Source organism: Cebus imitator, unplaced genomic scaffold (genome assembly GCF_001604975.1).
Source record: "Cebus imitator isolate Cc_AM_T3 unplaced genomic scaffold, Cebus_imitator-1.0 Scaffold264, whole genome shotgun sequence".
NCBI classification, from domain to species: Eukaryota; Metazoa; Chordata; class Mammalia; order Primates; family Cebidae; genus Cebus; species Cebus imitator.
In genome coordinates, this window is record NW_016107579.1 from 2,815,938 (window position 1) to 2,839,961 (window position 24,024).

The 24,024-nt window shown below is 42.4% G+C and overlaps 2 protein-coding genes across 2 annotated transcripts in view; one reads left to right on the forward strand and one right to left on the reverse strand.

Annotated features, from left to right (window-relative positions):
• Positions 1-13,421: 13,421 nt before the first annotated feature.
• The window catches only part of LOC119467178 (band 4.1-like protein 5), a 46,568-nt gene continuing 35,965 nt past the window's right edge, over positions 13,422-24,024 (forward strand). The window contains exons 1-2 of the mRNA XM_037728395.1: positions 13,422-13,596; positions 16,563-16,750. Of these exons, the coding sequence (XP_037584323.1) occupies positions 16,571-16,750 (180 nt within the window). The 5' untranslated portion in view covers positions 13,422-13,596; positions 16,563-16,570. The remainder of the gene's footprint in view (positions 13,597-16,562; positions 16,751-24,024) is intronic.
• On the reverse strand, positions 21,260-21,575 carry LOC119467181 (NADH dehydrogenase [ubiquinone] 1 beta subcomplex subunit 1-like). The gene has a single exon (XM_037728408.1). The coding sequence runs from the start codon at positions 21,505-21,507 to the stop codon at positions 21,331-21,333; it is 177 nt and encodes a 58-aa protein (XP_037584336.1). The 5' UTR covers positions 21,508-21,575; the 3' UTR covers positions 21,260-21,330.

Genomic DNA, 24,024 nt, shown 5'->3' on the forward strand with positions numbered 1-24,024 from the left:
CTCTTTGACTCAGGCTGGAGTACAGTGGTGCAATCTTGGCTCACCGCAACCTCTGCCTCTGGTTTCAAGCGATTTTCCTGCCTCAGCCTCCCAAGTAGCTGGGATTACAGGTGCCCGTTACCATGCCTGGCTAATTTTTGTATTTTTAGTACAGATGTGGTTTCACCATGTTGGTCAGGCTGGTCTAGAACTCCTGACCTCGTGATCCACCCTCGTTGGCCTCCCTAAGTGCTGGGATTATAGGCGTGAGCCACCACATCCAGCCTCTCTTGCTGCTTTCTAGGTTCTGTCTCTTTGTCTTTCAATAGTTTGATTATGACATATCCAGGTGTGGATGTCTTTGAATTTATCCTTCTTGGAGTTCAGTGAATTTCTTAAACATGTATATTAATGTTTTCATCAAATTGCCAACTTTCAGCAATTATTTCTTCAAATACTCTTTCTGCTCTTTTTTCTCTTCTTTTGAGCCTCTATTGTGCATATGTTGTTATAGTTAATGTCTGTGTTCGTTTTCTAAGATGACTGTAACAAAGTTTCACAAACTACAACCTTGAATAATTTAAGATAGCAGAAATGTGTTCTTTCACTTTTCTGGAGGTGGCAGTCCTAAATCAAGGTGTGGGCAGGGCCATGCTCTCTCTGAAGTGTCCAGTAGATAATACTTCTTTGCCTTTTCTAGCTTCTTAGGTTCAGTGGCAATCCTGGGCATTTCTAACTTCTAGATGCATCACTTCAATCGCCTCTGTCTGCCATGTGGCTGTCTTCCCCTTGTTTTTACCTACATAATGTTTTCTCTGCAGGTGTCTGTTGTTGCTTTGTCCAAAGTTCTCTTTCATAAAAGAACAGCAGTCATTTTGGATCAGAGTCTGCTCTCATAACCATCAGTCATTAGACCTTAACTTGATTGCATCTGTAAAGACCCTTCCCAAAGGGTCTTTTCCAAGGTCACATTGACAGATAGTGGATGTTAGCACTTCAATATGACTTGCAGGGAATGCAATTCACCTCATGAGAGTGTCCCACAGATCACTGAGGCTATGTTCATCGTTCTTCATTATTTTTCCTCTCTGTTCCTCAGACCCTTAATTGACCTACATTGAAGTTCACTGATTCTTTCTTCTGCCAGTTCAAATCTGCAAATGAGCTACTCTAGTGAATTCTTTCAGTTCTTGAACTTTTACATACTCCAAATTACTATTTACTTCTTTTGTATAATTTTTATCTGTGTTCCCTGCTTAAGATATCAGTCTTATAGTTTCCTTTAGTAATTTAGATTTGGTTTCCTTTGTGGCTGTGTGTGTGTGTGTGTGTGTGTGTGTGTGTGTGTGGTTGTTTTGTTTTGCGAGAGCATCTCGTTCTGTCTCCCAGGATGGAGTGCAGTGGCATGTTTGTGGCTCATTGCAGCATCGACCTCCCACTATGCTTGGGTAACTTTTTTATTTTTTTGTAGAGATGGGGCCTACCTATATTAACCAGGCTGGGTCTGAACTTCTAGGCTCCAGTGATCCTCCCACCTTAGCTTCCCAAAGTGCTGGGATTACAGGTATGAACCACCATGCCTGGCTGTCATTTGGTTTTTCAACATATTTTAAATAACTGATTTGAAGTCTTTGTCTAATAAGTTCAGTCTTTGGACTTTCTCTGGGACAGTTTCCGTTGACTGGTTTTTGTCCTGTGTGTGGGCCATAATTTCTTTCTCCTTTCCTTGTCTAATGTTTTCTTTTTGAAAACTGGTCATTTGAAATAATATAATGTGAAATACACCATGGAATACTGTGCAGCCATAAAAAAGAATAAATTCATGTCCTTTGCAGGGACATGGATGAAGCTGGAAACCACCATCCTCAGCAAACTAACACAGGAACAGAAAACCAAATACCACGCATGCTCACTTATGAGTGGGAGCTGAACAACAAGAATACATGGACACAGGCAGGGGAACATCACACACCCGGGCCTGTCGAGGGGTGGAGACTGGGGAGGGAGAGCATTAGGACAAATACCTAATGCATTCAGGGCTTATAACCTAAATAACAGGTTGATAGGTGCAGCAAACCACCATGGCACATGCATACCTATATAACAAACCTGCACGTCCTGCACATGAATCCCCAGAACTTAAAATAAAATACAGTGTGACAACTTTGGCACTTAGAATCTCCCCTTCTCTAGGGTGTTTCGTTGTTGCTGTTTGTTGTTGTTATTTTATTATTATTTTTTTTTGAGACGGAGTTTCACTCATGTTACCCAGGCTGGAGTGCAATGGCGCGATCTCGGCTCACCGCAACCTCCGCCTCCTGGGTTCAGGCAATTCTCCTGCCTCAGCCTCCTGAGTAGCTGGGATTACAGGCATGCGCCACCATGCCCAGCTAATTTTTTGTATTTTTAGTAGAGACAGGGTTTCACTATGTTGACCTGGATGGTCTCGATCTCTTGACCTCGTGATCCACCCGCCTCGGCCTCCCAAAGTGCTGGGATTACAGGCTTGAGCCACCGCGCCCGGCCTGTTGTTGTTATTTTTGTCATTTGTTTGTTTCACAGCTTTCCTGAGCTAATTCTGTGAAGTCTGCATTTGTTATTGTATGTAACTATGGAAGTATTTGTTCAGTTATCTTAGTGATCACCTGATGACTGGTTAGAGATTTCCTTTATATGCATGCAAGCAGTAAGTCTCCCAGTCTGCTAAAAGGCTTTATGTGTTTGCTGGGGCACACTTTATTTATTTATTTATTTATTTAGAGACAGAGTCTTACTCTGTCACTCAGACTGGAATGCAGTGGCACAATCTCGGCTCACTGCAATTTCTGCCTCAATGGCTCAAGCCTCCTGAGTGGCTGGGACCACAGACCCATGTCACCAACGCCCAGCTAATTTTTGTATTTTTGGTAGAGATGGGGCTTCACCATGTCGCCCAGGCTGGTCTCAAACTCCTGAGTTCAAGCCATCTGCCCGCCTTGGCCTCCAAAAGTGCTGGGATTACAGGTGTGAGCCACCGCACCTGGCCTGTCAGCGTTCAGCCAGGTAGTTTACAACTCTGGCTTAGGTTTTCACTTCCTGCTCGACTGGGGGCTCAGGGTGTTGACCATCTTTATAGCACTGGTGACATTCATAGCCCTTTGCATGCAAGTGACCGTCTAGATTCTCTCAAATATATCAGAGTATTCAAAGACCCTATGGACATTCTCATCCCCAACTTTTTTTTTTTTTTTCGAGATGAAGTTTCGCTGTTGTTGCCCAGGCTGGAGTGCAATGGCATGATCTCGGCTCACCACAACCTCCACTTCCCAGGTTCAAGCAATTCTCCTGCCTCAGCCTCCTGAGTAGCTGGGACTACAGGCATGCGCCACCACACCCGACTAATTTTGTATTTTTAGTAGAGATGGGATTTCTCCATGTTGGTCAGGCTGGTCTCGAACTCCTGACATCATGATCTGCCCACCTCAGCTTCCCAAAGTGTTGAGATTACAGGCGTGAGCCAACGCCTCGGCCCCAACTTTTTATTTTGAGCTTGTTGTTGTTAGCCTGTTTTTATTCAACCGCCTCAGGCATCCATGATGTTGTCGTCAGCAAATAACCTGGGAAAAAAGCAGTTTGTCCTGAATGAGCTCTGTATGTGTGTGTGTGTGTGTGTGTGTGTGTTTTGAGATAGAGTCTCGCTCATTGACCCAGGCTGAAGTGCAGTGGCACAATTCTTGAATCACTGCAGCCTTCGCTTCCTGGGTTCAATAGATTCTCATGCCTCAGCCTCCTGAGTAACTGGGACTACAGATGTGCACCACCGCACCCAGCTATTTTTTGTATTTTTAGTAGAGATGGGGTTTCCTTATGTTGGTCAGGCTGGTCTCTAACTCTTGACCTCAAGTGATCTGCCCACCTCGGCCTCCCAAAGTGCTGGGATTACAGGTGTGATCCACTGTGCCCAGCTACCTGAATGAGCTTTGAATCAGATCAAATAAAGAAAATTTTGTGCATGGAGTTTTCTAGGGAACCACCAGACATCATGTAGTGACAGTTCTCTGGGAATGGGACTTTGAAGAAGCTGCTACTCTGTTTTACCTCCTCCAGGGGCTGCCAGGCTGAGTTTTTGTTTTGTTCTCTTTTGTGAGACGGAGTCTCACTCTGTCGCACAGGCTAGAGTGCAATGGCATGATCTCAGCTCACTGCAACCTCCGCCTCCTGGGTTCAGGCAATTCTCCTGCCTCAGCCTCCTGAGTAGCTGGGATTACAGGCACGCGCCACCATGCCCAGCTAATTTTTTGTATTTTTAGTAGAGACGGGGTTTCACCATGTTGACCAGGATGGTCTCGATCTCTTGACCTCGTGATCCACCCGCCTCGGCCTCCCAAAGTGCTGGGATTACAGGCTTGAGCCACCGCGCCCAGCCTATTTCATTTATTTTTGAGACAGAGTCTCACTCTGTTGCTGGGCGCCAGGCTGGAGTGCAGTGGCGCGATCTCGGCTCACTGCAACCTTCGCCTCTCGGGTTCAAGCGATTCTCCTACCTCAGCCTCCCAAGTAGCTGGGACTACAGGTGCGCGCGCCACCATGACCAGCTAATTTTTGTATTTTTAGTAGAGACAGGGTTTCACCATGTTGGCCAGGATGGTCTCGATCTCTTGACCTTGTGATCCGCCCACCTCTGCCTCCCAAAGTGCTGGGATTACAGGCATGAGCCACCGTGCCTGGCCTATTTTTTATTTTTGAGACAGAGTCTCGCTCAGTCACCCAGGCTGGAATGACGTGGCATGATTTCAACTCACTGCAACCTCTACTTCTCGGGTTCAAGCAATTCTTGTGCCTCAGCCTCCCTAGTAGCTTGGACTACAGGCACCTGCCACCATGCCTGGCTAATTTTTTTGTATTTTTAGTAGAGACAGGGTTTCACCATGTTGGCCTGGCTGGTCTCCAACTCCTGACCTTAAGTGACCTGCCAGCCTAAACCTGTAATCTCAAAGTGCTGGGATTACAAGTGTGAGCCACAGCACCTGGCATAATTAACTCATTTTATAGATGAGAAAGCTGATGCCAGGAAAGATGATGCCTTGTCCAAATGAGTTAGTAGCAGGTGGTCGCCACTGATCTTTCTACCACATGGTCTCCTAATACCTCCCCTGACCCTGGTGTCAACCAATAGTCACAGGTATGGGGACAGTCACCTAAAGACCAAGTTACTCAATATGTAGACCACTAATGACCACTATCAACACACTGCAAGCTTGTTTGTAGGGCAGAATCTCAGGCCCCACCCTAGGCTTAAAACTTTTAATAAAATCCCCAGGTGACTCATATACACATTAACTTCTAGAAGCATTGAGCCTTGGCCCTTACCTTTTTCTTCCCAAGTCTCGCTCTCATTATGGTTTCACCTAGGCAAAACCAACGGTAAAATAGTTTCACTTCTGCCTCTCTATTACCTCATATCGTGAACTCGCCTGGAGCCATCAAAGCATTCCTGATTTTTTTTCTTCCTAACAGTATAAATAGAGAGCATAGGCATGGCTGGGCGTGATGGCTCATGCCTATAATCCCAGCACTTTGGGAGGCCGAGGCAGGTGGATCACAAGGTCAGGAGTTTGAGACCAGCCTGGCCAAGATGGTGAAACCCCGTCTCTATTAAAAATACCAAAAATAAAAAATAAAAATAGTTAGCTGGCCAAAGTGGCAGGTGCCCTAGCTACTTGGGAGGTTGAGGCAGGAGAATTGCATGAACCCGAGAGGTGGAGGTTGTAGTGAGCCAATATCATACCACTGCACTCTAGCCCGGACAACAGAGCAAAACTACATCTNTACAATGATTTTGGCAGTTACAACAGTCTTCAAATTTTGGACTCATGAAGGGAGGAAACTTTGGAGGCAGAAGCTCTGGCCCCTATGGTGGTGGCGGCCAATACTTTGCCAAACCATGAAACCAAGGTGGCTATGGCAGTTCCAGTAGCAGCAGTAGCTATGGCAGTGGCAGAAGATTTTAATTAGGAAACAAAGCTTAGCAGGAGAGGAGAGCCAGAGAGGTGACAGGGAAGCTACAGGTTACAACAGATTTGTGAACTCAGCCAAGCACAGTGGAAGGATTGTTTGAGGCTAGGAGTTTGAAACCAGCCTGGGCAACATAGCAGGACCTATCTCTACAAAGCAAAATATAACATAATGTAATGTAACATAACAAACATTAATACAACCAATACATTTGACATTATCTAGCAGAGTTCAGCAAATGTATATTCTGTTACCAGTCCACTCCTACATATGTTAAACTCTTGTACATACTGTGAAACATGCAGAATAATGTCCTTGGCAAAATCACTTACAAGAACAAAAAAGTAGAAACAGCTAATAGATGAGATTAAATTATAGTATATCGACAAAATGTAATAGCATATGGCAATGAAAACAAACTAAAGCTATATGCATCAATATGAATAAATAAAATATTGAATTAGCAAGTCAGATGAAAATTCAGAGTATAATTCAAAATTTATAAAGCTGAAAAACAAGAAAATGTAGTTATACATACAGGTGTATGAGAATGTATCTTGAATACTAAATTCAAGATTCTGGTTAAATATGGGAGCCCTTAGGGGTCTGCAATCTGGGAGAGGCACACAGAGAGCTCAAAAGCATTGGTATTGCTTCATTTTTTTGAGATAGAGTCTTGCTCTGTCACCCAGGTTGGAGGGCAGTGGTGTGATCTCAGTTCACTGCAACCTCTGCCTCACAGGCTCAAGTGATTCTCATGCTTCAGTCGCCCCAGTAGCTGGGATTACAGGCGTGCACCACAAGGCCCAGCTAATTTTGGTATTTTTAGTAGAGATGGGGTTTCATCATGTTGGCCAGACTGGCCTCAAACTCCTGGCCTTAAGTGATTTGCCCACCTTGGCTTCCCAAAGTGCTGGGATTACAGGCATGAGCTACCACGCCTGGCCATAGATTTAAAGCTGAGTGGCAAGTTCATGAAATTATTCATTATGTATACACACTATATTCACTTTTTGTATGCATGACCATTCAAAAGAAAAAGTAAATGAAAAAAATAACCAAAATCCTATATTTCATAGTAAGAGTAACCTGTAGATCAATTCAATGGCTGACATGGCTGTTATTTCTAGCCAGATTGTTCAGGAGGATGTACAGATAAGAGTGAATACGCTCAAGATGATGTTACTTCAAATTCTTCTAACTTCTTTGTATTTCCTCTACTGGCAGGGTGGCATTATTTACTTATCTTTCAAGCTGGGACTGAAGAGTGAAAGTGGGTGCTATTAATAATTGTGAGCATATCTGGTGTAAAAACACCACTGTTCTAGGCAAAATACATTGCTGGTCACTTAAAAATTCTCCGGTGGCCAGGTGTGGTGGCTCACACCTGTAATCTCAGCCCTTTGGGAGGTCGAGGTGAGAGGATCGCTTGTTATGCACAAGCATAACTTATTTACATAAAAGATGTGCATCAGTCTCCATTCCTCAAGGACTGTATGAATTTGGCTCTTAAGAAACCAAGGAGTAATGTGTACATCAGGCCCAGGGCGGAAGAGCTGCTTCTCTCACCAGATGCCTTTCTCGACCTGGCTGCTGTATCCAACCGTATCCTGGGTTAGCTTTTTTCCTCCTTCTTGGATCTGTGTTTCTCTTTTTGCTCTGTCTCCCCTCATCTCCCAGTCCAAACATCCAAAGAAGTTAATGACCTCTGCCCCTAGCTGAACAAAGCCCTTCATCTAAGGCCACCCTTAGGTTGGCAGCCTTAGCCAGACATCTGCTTCTCGTGAAATCAATGTCTTGTCCACAGGGATGCCCAGTGCTATTTCTAGTTTTAGCTGGATGCAGGGTGTCAGACATGCCAGGCCCATGGTCTAATAGGTTGGTTTCCGTTCTCTCAAGCACCTAATAGGTCCCAACCACATAAAGCCAATAGTAATGAGGTTTGCAGTTCCATTTCAGAAACCAATGAAAAACCCCAAAGAGACAATGTCCAACATAAAAGAGCAGCCATAAAAATATACAGTTAAACATATTTAATAGAAATATTAAAATAATCATTACACTTCCTCTCATTGATGAAACCATGAAATAATATGCCTTTTGTAATCAAAGTAATAATTTTTTAACATGCAAAAAGTTATTTTTGTTATGACATTCATAAGTAGAGACTATATTTCAAAACAAGTTTATACAGACTTCCAAAGGCCTAAAGTCAAAGAGAAAGTGAAATATTTAAATATGATTAGTTACATTGTATGCAGCTGGCATACTCATATTCACAGTTTATAAAGTAAAAAAACTAAACTGTTCATGTCAGCTCTGAAATAGATGCATTTTCATTAATATATTCACTAGTTAGGTCTGTTCTTCTAAGACAGGAGGAAAGACGGAAGGATGGAATTTCAAACGGGATTCTGGCTCAGGAAGGATTTTGCTGGGTAAAGGGAGCTACCAAATCACGTGAAAAGTGGGCTTGGGCCGCAGCTCCATTTCAGGGAATCCCAGTCTTCTGTCTGTAGCACAACGGTTATCTTTGCTCCTAGGTCTGTAAAATTTGCATTGTCTTATATGTAGTGTTGCATGATTTTGAAAACATTTTAGATAATTTATTTTGTGTAAGGTTCATGTTCTGTGAGGAAGGTGGCTTCATCTTCATTGTATGGACCTTAAAGTTGTTGGGGGCCTTTTAGCTTCTGAACCAAAGTCTAGGCTCCTTGCAATGTGCTAATAAAATGAGTGTTTCTTATGGCTGGTTTCGTTTTTTGATTTTATTTGTGCACATTTTTTGAATAGGTAATGCTGTCTTAGATTCAGTGTTTGAGAAACAAATTCTTCATGATACCCACTCTTCAGAGGGTGTTTTGCTCTCACGGCTGGTTCCTGTTTCACCGGTATCTTCGCTGCTTCCTGCCTGCCTATCATCATTGCCATCGCTGTTCTTTTGGAATGCAGGACCCCTTCAGTCTCCAAGAGAACTGATTCTCATGTCGGAATTCTCTCTAACCAATCTGTTCAGAATACTTTTATATGAATGAATGGCTCCCAGGGTGGGCCAGTTCAGAGAAGGCTGACCAAACAAGCAAAGTTACCCTGGAAATCAGAACAGGGGAAGATGTTGCAGGCTTGGGACAGTGTCTTCAATTTAAAGGGTTGTGATGTGAAACAGAGAATACGTTTTCTTCTGATGGATAGAGGTAGATTTACTGTGAAGATAATCTGATTTAAGCTTTAGGGCTATATGTGGCCCCCTTCCAAGATCCTGTACCTAATTTTGAATCTTTAAATTGCTGTTATTTCAACTAAAGACCTCCTCTGCCACCACGGAATTACAGTATATGACTTTCACAAAAACTGGAGATAGCCCTTTCCACGTGGAACCAGAGAGCAAACGGATCTAAGAGAGAAGTGAAACTCTCAGATGAGGGTATTCCTTCAATATTTTAGTTCAATACAAGAAGACCTTTCCATGGGCCAAGACGATGCCACCGGGAAGTGGGCTGTGCGGAAGGCACCTTCTATAGCTACCCACAGTTAACTGTCTCAGCAACATCCGCTCTTTGAGGCTAATAGAATTTGAATTTGTTCAAAAAGGTAAAGAGATCCCTTGATCCCCAGCTCCGAAGGGTAAATTCTGATTGGTCTAAGCCAGGCATGGTATTCTCTTTCCCTCTGGCCTTTACTTGGTCTAAGTAAGGGCAGGTACTGTAGTTCTGTCCAGAGACAGGGGCTGTGGGTACTTTCTTCTCTGAATTAAAAGACAGGCTTCAGGTAGAGGTCTTTCCTCCCTCCCTTTCATTCCTGAAACTCAAGAGAGCTGGAGATAAGGGCTAGAAGCATGAAAACCAAAGTCAACATGCTATGGGGGGCAGAGCAGAAACGGTAAAAGGGTTTAGGATCCTTACAGCATTGTTGAGGAGCGGAACCAGTACTAATGGCACCTACCTCTAGATTACTTGTGTGACAAAAATAAACTCCTTATGTGTTCAAATAACAGTTAGTTAAAATTTCCCATTACTTCAAGCCAAATGCATTTTTTACTTGATACAGCTATATTTAAGGAGAAGGCTTTCTCTGTCTCTGGTGGAAGTCAATTTTGGTGAATTTATCACAAATCTATGTCGCAGAGGGTCTCTATGTCTGGGAGAGAGGATCTGGAAAGGCAATGACTTACTGGGAATAATTTCACGTAATTAGAGTCTGAACAACTTTCTATAACGTGGGTCCTTATGTTTCATCCTCCCTTCCTCAAGTCTGCCTATTTCCTTTAGCCGGTCACCATCTTTCTCAACGTATTTCTCTGACCTCATCCACAGCCTCCTTCAATTCCACCTTTGATAGGGGACAGAAAAACAGACTGAGCAGGAAGGATGAAAAGGACACTGTTTCTCAAAACTGGTATGCTTTCCAGCAATCTAGGAAAATAAGATATGTTTGTAAGTATTGACAGAATGCGCTTCCATTTCTGATGTGTAATCAGATAAACCAGAACTTTTCAAAGGAGTAAACATCTGGTGAACATGGAGGGAGACAGTTGGGACAGGCTGAGGGACGGCACTGAAGACCCTGCAGTTTCCAAACTGGCTAATCAGACCCTTGGGAAGAAAGAATGCTTTTCAGGGGTATAAGCTTCACTCCCATCACCCAGGCAGGAGTGGCGCACAGAGATATCAGTTCACTGCAACCTCCGCCTCTTGAATTCAAGCGATTCTCTTGCCTCAGCCTCCCGAGTAGTTGGGACTACAGGTGTGCCCCTGCACCTGGCTAATTTTTGTATTTTTAGTAGAGACGGGTTTTACCATGTTGCTCAGGCCAGTCTCCAACTCCTGAGCTCAAACTCTTGAGCCTCAGGCTCCCAAAGTGCTGGGATTACAGGTGTCCAGGTGGTATTTTTAAAAGACCTTTTTTTTTTCAGTCTCACTCCGTCGCCTAGGCTGGAGTGCAATGGTACAAGCTCAGCTCACTGCAACCTCCATCTCCCGAGTTCAAACGATTCTCCTGCCTCAGCCTCCCGAGTAGCTGGGGTTACAAGCATGTACCACCACACCTAGCTAATTTTTGTATTTTTTAGAGATGGGGTTTCACCATGTTGGCCAGGCTGGTCTCCATCTACTGACCTCAAGTGATCCTCCTGCCTCGGCCTCCCAAAGTGCTGGGATTACAGACATGAGCCACCACACTCAGTCTAAAGGACTTTATTATGAAAAATTAAAAACCGGTATATGAGATAGTAGTTGAATATCCCTATCACCCAGCCTCAGTTTATGGCCCATTCTTGTTGGATCTGTACCTTCACTGCTGCTTCCCCCCGCCATATCATCATTTCTTTTTTTAATTGAGGTAAAGATGCAAGATGAGCACCAACAATTCCTCCCATCCCTGAGCACCCATGCTGCTCCTCTCATGAAGAGTGATGAAAATATTCTACAATTAGATTATGGTTGTGCTTGTACAACTCTGTGAAAATACCCAAAGCCATGGAAGTGTACATGTTAAGTGGATGAATTATATCTCAATAAAGATGTTTTTAAAAGGTGGAGAAGGAAAATTTCTCTATTTTAATAATACTTAAAGAAAAAGAGGTAGAGTCTCTTTCATCTCCCTGGAACTGGTCTGGCTCTGTGATTTGCTTAAACCAGTAACAGGCAGCAGAAGGGACGCTCTGTGACTTCTGGGTATAGCCCTTCATAGGCCTCGGAGCTTCCGTTTTCACTCTTTTTTTTTGAGATGGACTCTCACTCTGTCGCCAGGCTGGAGTGCAGTGGCGGGATCTCAGCTCACTGCAACCTCCGCCTCCCAGGTTCAAATGATTCTCCTGCCTCGGCCTCTTGAGTAGCTGGGATTATAGGCATGTGCCACCATGCCCAGCTAATTTTTGTATTTTTGGTAGAGACGGGATATCACCATGTTGGCCAAGATGGTCTTGATCTCTTAACCTTGTGATCTGCCTGCCTTGGCCTCCCAAAGTGCTGGGATTACAGGTGTGAGCCACCATGCCCGGCCCCCTGTTTCCACTCCTTTGCCACACCAACTACCCTGCCAGAGAGTGGACCAGGCAGAACTTAGCTGTTCTTTTCAGCCACCCAGCAGAGATGCCACGCAGACCAGTGAAACCACCACCTTGGCAGCTGTAACACCTGTTGAGCTGCCCAGTCAACGCCACATGGGGCAGACATGAGCTACCAAGCCTGACTACTACGTTTTTGGGTGGCCGAGGAGTGGGCAGTGCCAAATCCCCAGAGGAGGCTCAATGAGTATTTGTCTCTTCTCATTTCAGCCAGCAGAGGATCCTCAAGGTAACACCTTCCAGTGGCTCCCCCACAGGCCTCAGAGCTCTGGCCAGGGCCCACAAGACCCTTTTCTCCTTGACTGTCATCTCTTCCTCCCCTTGCTTCCTTACGTCTAGCCACTCTGGCCTACCTTGAACAGACAGGCCTGTCCCCTTCCAGGGTCTTTGCGCTTGCTGTTCCCTTTGGTTTTTCTCAGATGGCCACACGGGTCCTCCCACACCTCTTCTGGGTCTTCACTCACATGCCACCTTCTTATTGAGACCTGTCTAAAATCACAAACCCTCACTCCCTGTCCTTATTCCCGACTTTTACTTTTCTGTTTAGCATTTACCATGTCTATCAGTATTTAATTTCACTAATTTATCTTGTTTATTTTCTGTCTCTCCTGTTATAATGTAAATTCCAGGAAGGATTTTTGTCTGTCTTGGTTGTCTATCTCGTGTCTAGAACACAGAACCCATAGTAGGCACTTCAATTAATTACTTGTAGAATGAATGGCCTGAATGTCACCTTGTTACAGAGTACCCTCCTGACCACACTCTGTTAAGTGGAGACGGGGGTTTCACTATGTTGGTCAGGCTGGTCTTGAACTCCTGACCTTGTGATCCGCCCGCCTGCACCTCCCACAGTGCTGGGATTAGCAATCTTTTATTTCTCTTTCCCAGTTGTATTTTTCTTCATTTACACTTAATCACCTTTTGACACCTATTTGTTTACTGTCTCTCTCCCCAGTAGAGTGAAAGTTACTTTAACAGCAGAGATTTACATTTATTTTAATCCCTACAAAGGAGAAAAAGGGAGGAGATACATGGCAGGCTCTCAGCAAGTATTTGCAGAAGGAATTAATTTCTTGAACGAATGGATGAATGAATCTAGCAGCCAGCTCCACCAGCCTCCTTCGTGATAGGACCAACCCGGGGTCTGTCTGCGGGCATTCATCGCCTCCGCGGGCGCAGGGCCGCAGCGGCAGCTGGGTTTCCGAGCAGGCGCTGGGTTTCGGCAGCGCAGCGTTAAACCAGCCGCGGACGCCCGGCTACCGCCGCTAGTTCCAGCCCGACCCGGCCCAGCATCGCCGGCTTTTCCCCAGTCGCCGCGCCGGCCAGTTTCCGGGGCGGTGTCATCGCCCGTTTAAGAGCAGAGCGCCCCGCCCTGGGGGCGGAGCTGGGAAGGAGGTTTAAGGGGAGGACGGGCGGGAGGCCGGGGTCCTCCGGGGATTAGAGCGGGTGGGCTCGCCGCGGGCGCCATTTTTTGGCGTCTCCCGAGGAGGCGCCCCCTCCTCACCCTTGCTCGGCTTTTCTCCCCTCTGGTCGCCGGGGTCGCGTGGGCCCCAGCTCAGGTAAGCGCGAGGCCCGGCGGCGCCGCAGTGCAGCCCGCTGCCCTCCCAGCCGAGCGGACCCCTCCTCGCCCGCGCCCGAGGTGGCGGCCTTGTCCCCGGGGAGCCGGGCGGGGGCCGCTCCCGGACCTTAGGGCGGCCGGCCCCTGGCTGGTCTGGCTGGCAGGACATTAACCCCGCGGGAGGGAGGGGCGGCGGCGGCCAATGAGGCAGGGCTGCCGAGTTTCAGGCGATACCGCGCGACGGGCGGGAGCGGAGGGCCCGGGGCAGCCGGGTTAATGTTTGCCGGGCGGACTCGCTCCCCGGGCCGTGGGCACCCCTCACGGGGCCGCAGGGCTGCCGTCCAGCGGGACGAGTTTGTGTCATGGTCTTGGTGGACTTTTGCAGCTAACTTGTATTTGAGTAAAACTTCAGACCCCGGGAGTGCAGAGGCAGGTGTGCTCCCCGGAAAGACCCGATCTGAAGGGCCCGCCCCGCCCCCACGGGGGACGTTTGTCGTGCTAATGATGGGTTCTTTGGTGTGTAAACGTTAATTGTCTCTGTGGTTACTTGAATTCTATCTCAGAGCGAGACGCAGCTTTTAAAAGGTTTGGCAGTATTTTAGACTAATCATATCAGTTTTTTAAAAATGACGGGGAAAATTCTCATAACCATGTCCATTTCTGACGTCACCCGCAACTGCATTAACTCAATTTCTAACATAACCTGTTGCTGAGCTCTGCTTAACCTTGTTGGCTTATTTGTGCATATAAGATGGTGTGCAGGTTTAGGCCAACTTTATTCAAAACGGTATGCATAACTGTTGTGGAATTAGTCGCTTGCATTTTCTTCATTGGGATTACCGGGACAAAACACACTGTTCCCTTCGTGGCGTTTGCTGTATATTGTTATATTGCTTTGTCAAAAAGCATACCATATTGTGGCCACCAGCCATGTAAGAATATGCATATTTCATGACTAACTTTTGGGTTTTGGATGCTTTTTTTTTTAACCAACTTGTTAATTTAGGATTGCTTAAATTTGCATTTTATGATTCTAAAGGAAATCCTTCTAGTTCCCTGTTGAAAAGTTAGAAACTACAGAGTGGAAACTACTGTTTTTGGAAGCCACATATACCTACCATCCAAAAATCCCACTGTGTCATTCTAGTGTGTCAGGCGAGCTTTTTATTGAGTGGCTGACATGCGGGTTGTTCAGCCAGCTGTTGGGTCAAAGCTAGCTTGTGGTGAACAAGTCAGACGAAGTCTTTGTCCTTGTATGTGAGTGGGGGAAGTAGCCAGTAAAAAAATAATAATTAACAGGTATTTAATTACAATTTCTTTGTTATAAAGAAGAGGCCAAGAGTACTGAAAGGGACATCTAATTTAGACTCAAAGTCTGAGATTGCTTTTCTGAGAATAAGACATTTAAGTCTGAAGTTAGTCCAATGAAGTGGGAGTGGGTGGAGGAGAGGTGAAGTGGAAAAAGAACATTCCAGAAAGGTGGAACAGCTCATGAAAAATAGTCCAGAATTAAAAAGACTTTTGGGCGGAGCAGAAAGAGTAGAAGAGCACAGCAAACAGTGGGGACTAGGCTGACAGATGGGTCTGGCAAGTAGGAGGAGCTGCCTCAGGGACCAGGACCACTAGAGATTTTAGAACAGGGATCAGACTTGTGGTTGCTGAGAATCCAGCACTGCAACATGAAGAGTGGAATTGGGAGATGGCAGGTGGGAAGGGAAAAGTGAGTATGGGAAAACTTTTTAAACCATCATTTAAAAAAACCTTTCAGTAACCCATTTGTTTATTATTTTTTTTCATTAAAAAAAATAGATGGGGTCTTGCTATGTTGCCCAGGCCAGGTCTTGAACTCCTGGCCTCCAACAGTCCTCCTGCCTTAGCCTCCCAAAGTGCTGGGATTACAGATGTGAGCCACTGTACCCGGCCATATATTCTTGTTGTGATCTCTGTCATGCCCCTCTCCAGAGAGAATTTCACTGAGCAGTTTACCTGTGTGTCTGTTTAGTGTCTCTGTGTGTGCGCGCATATTCCACCTCAGTGTAGGATAAAACTCTCTTCAGTGTTCTGTGATTTGAAATTTGAATTTATTTGTATTTTAGCTGAAATTAGTGATTGCTTTTATATTTTTATTATGAATGCTCAGAAAAGAAATGGAACTTCTCAGAATTTTTATGGTCATGAAAGGATATCTTAGTGCCTCACATCATCTTGGGATATACAAGATGTTGTGCATATAATTTATCTATTTAGAAGACCTGAGGAACTTCACGAATGTTTGCCCTCTCCTGCCAAATCAGTGCCTGATAAAATAGTCCAGTAAATTTAGAAAGCTCCAAACCATGGCTGTGTCTTATACATAAAAGTCTTTTAAAACTTTTTGAATTAAAGTAGCCAGCTTTTTAAATTAATTGGCTTTTTAATTGGCAAATAAAAATTGTGTATATTTATCATGTAAATATGTCTTGAACTTTTTATAAAAAGTAGCCAGTTTTAATGATTTTTTTCAAATTTACTTGACCAGGAGCCCTTTTTATTTTTTATTTTGTTTACTTATTTTTTGAGACAGGGTCTTGCTCTGTTGCCTGAGCTGGAATGCAGTGGCGCAATCCCAGCGCACTGCAGCTTTGACTGCCTGGGGTCAAGTGATCCTTGATCCCAGCCCCTCGAGAAGCTGGGACCACAGGCATGCACCACCACACCTGGCTAATTTTATTTTTAGTAGTGATTAGGTCTCACTCTGTTGACCAGGCTGGTCTTGAATTCCTGGGCTCTAGCAATCCTCCCACCTGAGTCTCCCAAAATATTGGGATTGCAGGTATGAGTCACTGCACCCAGCTCAGGAGCCCTTTTTAGTAGTATTTCTACTAATATCCACAGGACTTGACCAAATAATGCCATTTGACTGACTGCTTGTTGTGGAGAATCTCATTTTTTTTTTCTGATGCCATCTTTTTCTCTCTGCTTTTATAGCGACAAAAATGCTGAGTTTCTTCCGTAGAACACTAGGGCGTCGGTCTATGCGTAAACATGCAGAGAAGGAACGACTCCGAGAAGCACAACGCGCTGCCACACATATTCCTGCAGCTGGAGATTCTAAGTCCATCATCACATGTCGGGTGTCCCTTCTGGATGGTACTGATGTTAGTGTGGACTTGCCAGTAAGTAGGTCTTGCTGAGCTCCAAATTCTGTTTGCAAGTACTGTCTTTTTTTTTTTTTTAAAAGCTTTGATGGATAACTTCTGGATGGAAATAGATAGAGGTAATATGGGTTAGTATGGATCAGGTACATGTGTCAGATAACTGTAGACCAAAAGTACTTGGCTGGATGGTATTTCTCTTTGGAATTAGTGGCAATTGCCCGAAACATTTAAATGATAGGGCAGTTATTGGCATGAGTCCCTTTCGTGTGTATTTATATGTGTTCTTTATGATGACAGCATATAATGTAGTCTAGCAGATTTCTCACAATCCTTGTTGAACAATTATTAAAACATTGAGAATCTTTGAGAATAACAACACTTACATGTGTACTGTAAGGCTTTTAACTTTTTATGCACTTCTCTGTTTTTTAAAACTCTCCTTATTTTCTTCAAAATAAGTATTTCCCCACGATTTGGTTTACTTGCAGACATCAGTGAAATGAAGGGAGAAAAAGGACTTTCTTCATAACCCTCAGCTCTGACTGCCTGTCTCTTTGCTCCCAAAGTATTTTGCATTGTAGGTTTTTCATACACTGTAGTCTTTATCTCAGACAGGCTGTTGTAATTATATCTGTATTTTGGATAGGTGTTTTTTTTTTTTTTTTCCAGAAATGCATAATCATAACTCAGTGTGAAAAGATCCAGTATATTTGAAAGGGGTTAGCTTATTTTTTTTTACAGGTGTTTTTGGGTGGAGGGGGAGAAGAAAAGGTTGGCTTTTTGGTTTTGGGCAGTTGAATTTTTTTTTCTGAGCTGCTTACTAATACCAAATCTCTTTCCCATGTCTTTGTGCTGCATTCAAAAACTTACTGTAAATTACGTCATTTGATGTGAGCTTCATAGGATGTTCCGTAATGCCTTTCCTCCCCACAAACTTTTTAATACACACTCATTTACTGAAAATTCAATTTAAAAAGTCTCTGGGCAAAGCGATAGCCTAGATGCTGCTGTAATACATGATTGAATTAGCTCTAGAAGGCCTTAATGAAGTGAAGTGAGAGTATAAGGAATTGGGGGTTTTATTTAAATGAATGTTCTGATTAACTTAATCATTTGGAATGTATTAGATATGTACCTTATACATTTAAAAATGTTAGAATATGATAAAATTAAAGACTTACGATTTCTTGAAGTATTTTGAAGTCATCATTACATGTATTTGTTATCTTTGTCTATAAGGTGTATATTTTTAGGGTTTTTGATTCTGGACAACTTGAAAGCATCTAAATTTTCCTGCTGTAAGGGCTTCTTGAGGGTTTGTCAGACATTCCAGCAGGAGATATTTTGTGAGGATAGTTTTCATACTTATTTCTAATTTGATAAGAATCTTTAAGAGTTTTGTGTACTATTCCATTAAAATATCATTAGACATGTGGTGAAAAGGCTGAGATTGCTGTGTAAGAGACTGGAAAGAAGTTTCTTGTTACCTAATGTTTGAAGTATGAAGTCTCAGGGTTGTTGATGGATAAGCTGATACTAGGAGAGTAGAATTTGTGAAAAAGCTTTTTAAAAAGGCAGTGGGGCATGGAGGAGAGATATAGCACTAGCTTTTAAAGTAGTAGAACAAATGACTAGTTACTGGTCTAGAATGGTTTCCTAAACCTTGCACGTTTAGCTGGGTGTATGTGATTCCAGATCAAGTCCATAAGCTAGCTGGCCTCTCAGGAGACAATTATAGTGAAACAGCTGGAGTTTTAGATTTGACTTTTTGTGAAACAAGAACAGTTGTCATCCAGGTGCGGTGGCTTACCCCGTAATTATAGCACTTCGGGAGGCTGAGGCAGGCAGATCACCTGAGGCCAGGAGTTTGAGACCAGCCTGACCAATACAGTGAAACCCTATGTCTACTAAAAATAGAAAAATTAGCTGGGCATGGTGGCATGCACCTATAATCCCAGCTATTCAGGAGGCTGAGGCAGGAGAATCGCTTGAACCCGGGAGGCAGAGATTACAGTAAGCTGAGATCGTGCCACAGCACTACAACCTCGTTGACAGAGCATGACTTCTTCAAAAAAAAAAGGGGAGAACAATTGTCTTTTCAGACCTGTAGGTGAAATTGTAGTTGTTAACCTAACTCTAGGTGCATGCATGGATATAAAGAGGTCCTTGGCCTATTTTACTAAATTGTCACTAAAGGAAAAAATAGGCCAGAAGAATAATAATTTCTAAAAAAGAAAGAATGATTTCCCCTTTTCTGATTTATTTTCTCAACCAGTCTACTGTGATTCTAGAAGAAGATTTAGAATTGATTTTGGAAATTGAGTGAAACACATACTCATTTTCCATTACGATAAGAGTCACTAGTGATTATAGCTAGCCATCTTCTTCTTTAAAAAACAAACAAACAAACAAACTAGAGTAAGAATGCCTTTCAGTGAATGACAAAGGTATCAAGTAGAAATTTCTATCTAATTTTTAAGTTTTCTCTTTGAAAATACTACGGTAAACTTGTTTAGGAGCTTAGTATTAGTAAATAGCATGTCGTGTAAAACTCTCCTAAGTTTTAAATTAGGAAATGTTTGGCCAATTAACCAATAGATAACAATTTTTTTTCCTTTTTTAAAAAGTTTTGGGATACCTGTGTAGAACATGCAGGTTTGTTACATAGGTATACACATACCATGGTGGTTTGTTGCACCCATCAACCTGTCATCTACATTAGATATTTCTCCTAATGGTATCCCTCCTCTAGGCCCCCAACTTCCAACAGGCCACAGTGTGTGATGTTCCTCTCCCTGTGTCCATATGTTCTTATTCTTCAGTTCCCAATTATGAGTGAGAACATATGGTGTTTGGTTTTCTGTTCCTATGTTAGTTTGCTGAAAATGATGGTTTCAGCTTCATCCATGTCCCGGCAAAGGAAATGAACTCATTCTTTTTTATGGCTGCATAGTATTCAGTGGTATATATGTGCCACATTTTCCTTATCCAGTCTGTCATTGATGGGCATTTGGGTTGGTTCCAATTCTTTGCTATTGTGAACAGTGCTGCAGTAAACATACGAGTACATGTGTCTTTATAGTAGAATGATTCATAATCTTTTGGGTATATACTCAGTAATGGGATTGCTGAGTCAAATGGTATCTGCTTCTAGAACCTTGAGGAATCACCACACTGTCTTCCACAATGGTTAAACTAATTTGCACTCCCATTAACAGTGTAAAAGTGTTCTATTTCTCCACATCCTCTCCAGCATCTGTTGTTTCCTGACTTTTTAATGATTGCCTTTCTAACGGGCGTGGGATGGTATCTCATTGTGGTTTTGATTTGCATTTCTCTAATGACTAGTGATGATGAACTTTTTTTCATATAGTAATTGGCCACATAAATGTCATCTTTTGAGAAGTGTCTGTTCATATCCTTCACTCACTTTTTGATGGAGTTGTTTGTTTTTCTCTTGTAAATTTGTTTAAGTTCCTTGTAGGTTCTGATATTAGCCCTTTGTCAGATGGAAAGATTACAAAAATTTTCTCCCATTCTATAGGTTGCCTGTTTACTCTGATGATAGTTTCTTTTGCTGTGCAGAAGCTCTTTAGTTTAATTAGATCCCATTTGTCAGTTTTGGCTTTTGTTGCCATTGCTTTTGGTGTTTTAGTCATGAAGTCTTTGCCCATGCCTATGTCCTGAATGGTGTTGCCTAGGTTTTCTTCTGGAGTTTTTATGGTTTTAAGTCTTACGTGTAAGTCCTTAATTCATCTTGAGTTAACTTTTGTGTAAGGTGTAAGGAAGGGGTCCTGTTTCACTTTTCTGCATATGGCTAGTCAGTTTTCCCAACACCATTTATTAAATAGGGAATCCTTTCCCCATTGCTTTTTTTTGTCAGGTTTGTCAAAGATCAGATGGTTGTAGATGAGTGGGGTTATTTCTGAGGCCTCTGTTCTGTTCCATTGGTCTATATATCTGTTTTAGTACCAGTACCATGCTGTTTTGGTTACTGTAGCCTTTTAGTATAGTTTGAAGTCAGGTATCTTGATGCCTCCAACTTTGTTCATTTTGCTTAGGATTGTCTTGGCTATGTGGGCTTTTTTTTGGTGCCATATGAAATTTAAAGTAGTTTTTTCTAATTTTGTGAAGAAAGTCAAGGGTAGCTTGATGGGGATAACGTTAAATCTATAAATTACTTTGGGCAGTATGACCATTTTCACAGTATTGATTCTTCCTATCCATGAGCATGGAACGTTTTTCCATTTGTTTGTGTCCTCTCTTATTTCCCTGAGCAGTGGTTTGTAGTTCTTGAAGAGGTCTTTCACATTCCTTCTGAGTTGTATTCCTAGATATTTTATTATCTTTGTAGCAACTGTGAATGGGAGTTCACTTATGATTTGCCTCTTTGTTTGTCTATTATTGGTGTATATGAATGCTTGTGATTTTTGCACATTGATTTTGTATCCTGAGACTTTGCTGAAGTTGCTTATCAGCTCAAGGAGATTTTGGGCTGAGACAATGGGGTTTTCTTTTAGATTTTTTTTTTTTGACATTTCACGTTTTTATTTCTCTCAGAACTTTAAAATGTTAACACTGCATCCATCAGCCAGTCTTTACTTCCAGGTATATTCTTCATTGGGTCGCAATTCCCTTTTATATAACATACTCTTGTTCCGGAAGGCAGTTAGCTTTTCATCATTCTTTCTGTCAAGGTAACATCCAAGGACAAATCCCATAGGGACAAAAAGAAGAACCCACTGGTCCCGCACAAGTTGAAGGAAGCTCACCATGATCGCTGCAGGTCCAGTGGCAACAGCGACCGGACACCCCAATGTATAATCATGTCATATACAAAAAGAGACAATTTGACGTTCTCTCTTCTATTTGAATACCTTTATTTCTTTCTCTTGCTTAATTTCCCCAGAACTTTAATACTATGTTGAATAGGAGTGGTGAGAGAGACCATCCTTGTCTTGTGCTAGTTTTCAAAGGGAATGCGTCCACCTTTTGCCCATTCAGTATGATACTGGCTGTGGGTTTATCATAAATAGCTTTTATTATTTTGAGATACATTCTATCGATACCTAGTTTATAGAGTTTTTAGCATGAAAAAGGCCCTTTCTGCATCTATTGAGATAATTATGTGGTTTTTATCATTGGTTCTGTTTATGTGATGGATTATGTTTATTTGTGTATGTTGAACCAGCATCCCAGGGATGAAGCTGACTTGATTGTGGCAGATGAGCTTTTTGCTGTGCTGCTGGATTTGATTTGCCAGTATTTTATTGATGATTTTCGCATAGATGTTCATGAAGGATATTGGCCTGAAATTTTCTTTTTTGGTTGTGTCTGCCAGGTTTTGGTATCAGGATGATGCTGGTCTCATGAGTTAGGGAGGAGTCCCTCTTTTTCTGTTGTTTGGAATAGTTTCAGAAGGAATGATACCAGCTCCTCTTTGTACCTCTGGTAGGATTACTGCCTCAATTTAGGAACTTGTTATTGGTCTATTCAGGGATTTGACTTCTTCCTCGTTTAGTCTTGGGAGGGTATTCGTGTCCAGGAATTTATCCATTTCTTCTAGATTTTCTAGTTTAATTGCGTAGAAGTGTTTATAGTATTCTCTGATGGTAGTTTGTGTTTTCTGTGGGATCAGCGGTGTTATCTCCCCTTTATCATTTTTTATTGTCTGTTTGATCCTTCTCTCTTTTCTTCTTTATTAGTCTGGCCAGCAATTAGTCTGGCTCTTTTCTTCTTTATTAGTCTGGCTATTAATCTTTTCAAAAAACTAGCTCCTGGATTCATTGATTTTTTTTGAAGAGTTTTTCATATCTCTGTCTCCTTCAGTTCTGCTCTGATCTTAGTTATGTCTTGTCTTCTGCTAGCTTTTGAATTTGTTTACTCTTGCTTCTCTAATTCTTTTAATTGTGATGTCAGGGTGTCAATTTTAGATTTTTTCTGTTTTCTCCTGTGGGCATTTAGTGCCATAAATTTCCCTCTAAACAGTGCTTTAGCTGTGTTCCAGATATTCTGGTATGTTGTATCTTTGTTCTCATTGGTTTGAAAGAGCTTATTTATTACTGTCTTAATTTTGTTATTTACTCAGTAGTCATTCAGGAGCTGGTTGTTCATTTTCCATGTAGTTGTGTGATTTTGAGTGAGTATCTTAATCCTGAGTTCTAATTTGATTGCACTATAGTCTTAGAGACTGTTTGTTATAATTTCTGTTCTTTTGCATTTGCTGAGGAGTGTCTTCCAATTATGTGGTCATTTTTAGAATAAATGAGATGTGCTGAGAAGACTGTATATTCTGTTGATTTGGGGTGGACAGTTATATAGATGCCTATTAGGTCTGCTTGGTCCAGAGCTGAGTTCAAGTCCTGAATATCCTTGTTAACTTTCTGTCTTTTTAATCTAGTATTGACAGTGAGGAAAGTTTCCTACTATTATTGTGTGGGAGTCTAAGTCTCTTCGTAGATCTCTAAGAACTTGCTTAATGACTATGGGTGCATATATATTTAGGATAGTTAGCTCTTCTTGTTGCATTGATCCCTTTACCATTTATGTAATACCCTTCTTTGTCTTTTATCTTTGTTGGTTTAAAGTCTGTTTTATCAGAGACTAGGATTGCAACCCCTGCTGTTTTTGTTGTTGTTGTTGTTTGTTTTTTTGGGGGGATTTTTTTGCTTTCCATTTGCTTGATAAATCTTCCTCCATCCCTTTATTTTGAGCCTATATTTGTCTTTGCACATGAAATGGGTCTCCTGAATACAGCACACTGATGGGTCTTGTCTCTTAATCCAGTTTGCCAGTCTGTTTCTTTTAATTGGGACATTTAGCCATTTACATTTAAGGTTAATAGATAACAATTTTTATATATCTTATATACTTTACTGATACAGATTCTAAAGGCTTTAAGTTATATAAGACCATGTATAGCTATAATTTTAAATACATGAAAACCATCCCATGTTCATGAATTTGAAGACTTAAGGTTGGTAGGATGGCAGTACACCTCAAATTGATTTACACATTCATTGCAGTCCCATGAGAATTCCAGCTGACCTACTTGTAGGAATTTACAAGCTGATTCTAAAATTCATAAGGAATTGCAAGAACCTGTTAATAGCTAGAACAATATGGAAAAACAATAAGAGGACACATACTTCCAATTTTAGGACTTACTACAAAGCAACAGTAAGTTGGTGTGCTACTAGCACAAGGATAGACACATACATCAGTGGAACAGAATAGAGAACTCAGAAATAAACCCATACAGTCAACTGATTTTTTTTTTTTTTTTTTTTTTT

What these genes read in the sequence shown, in the direction of transcription:
- LOC119467181 (XM_037728408.1), bottom strand. Translation starts at nt 21,507, where the DNA reads ATGGTGAGCTTCCTTCAACTTGTGCGGGACCAGTGGGTTCTTCTTTTT.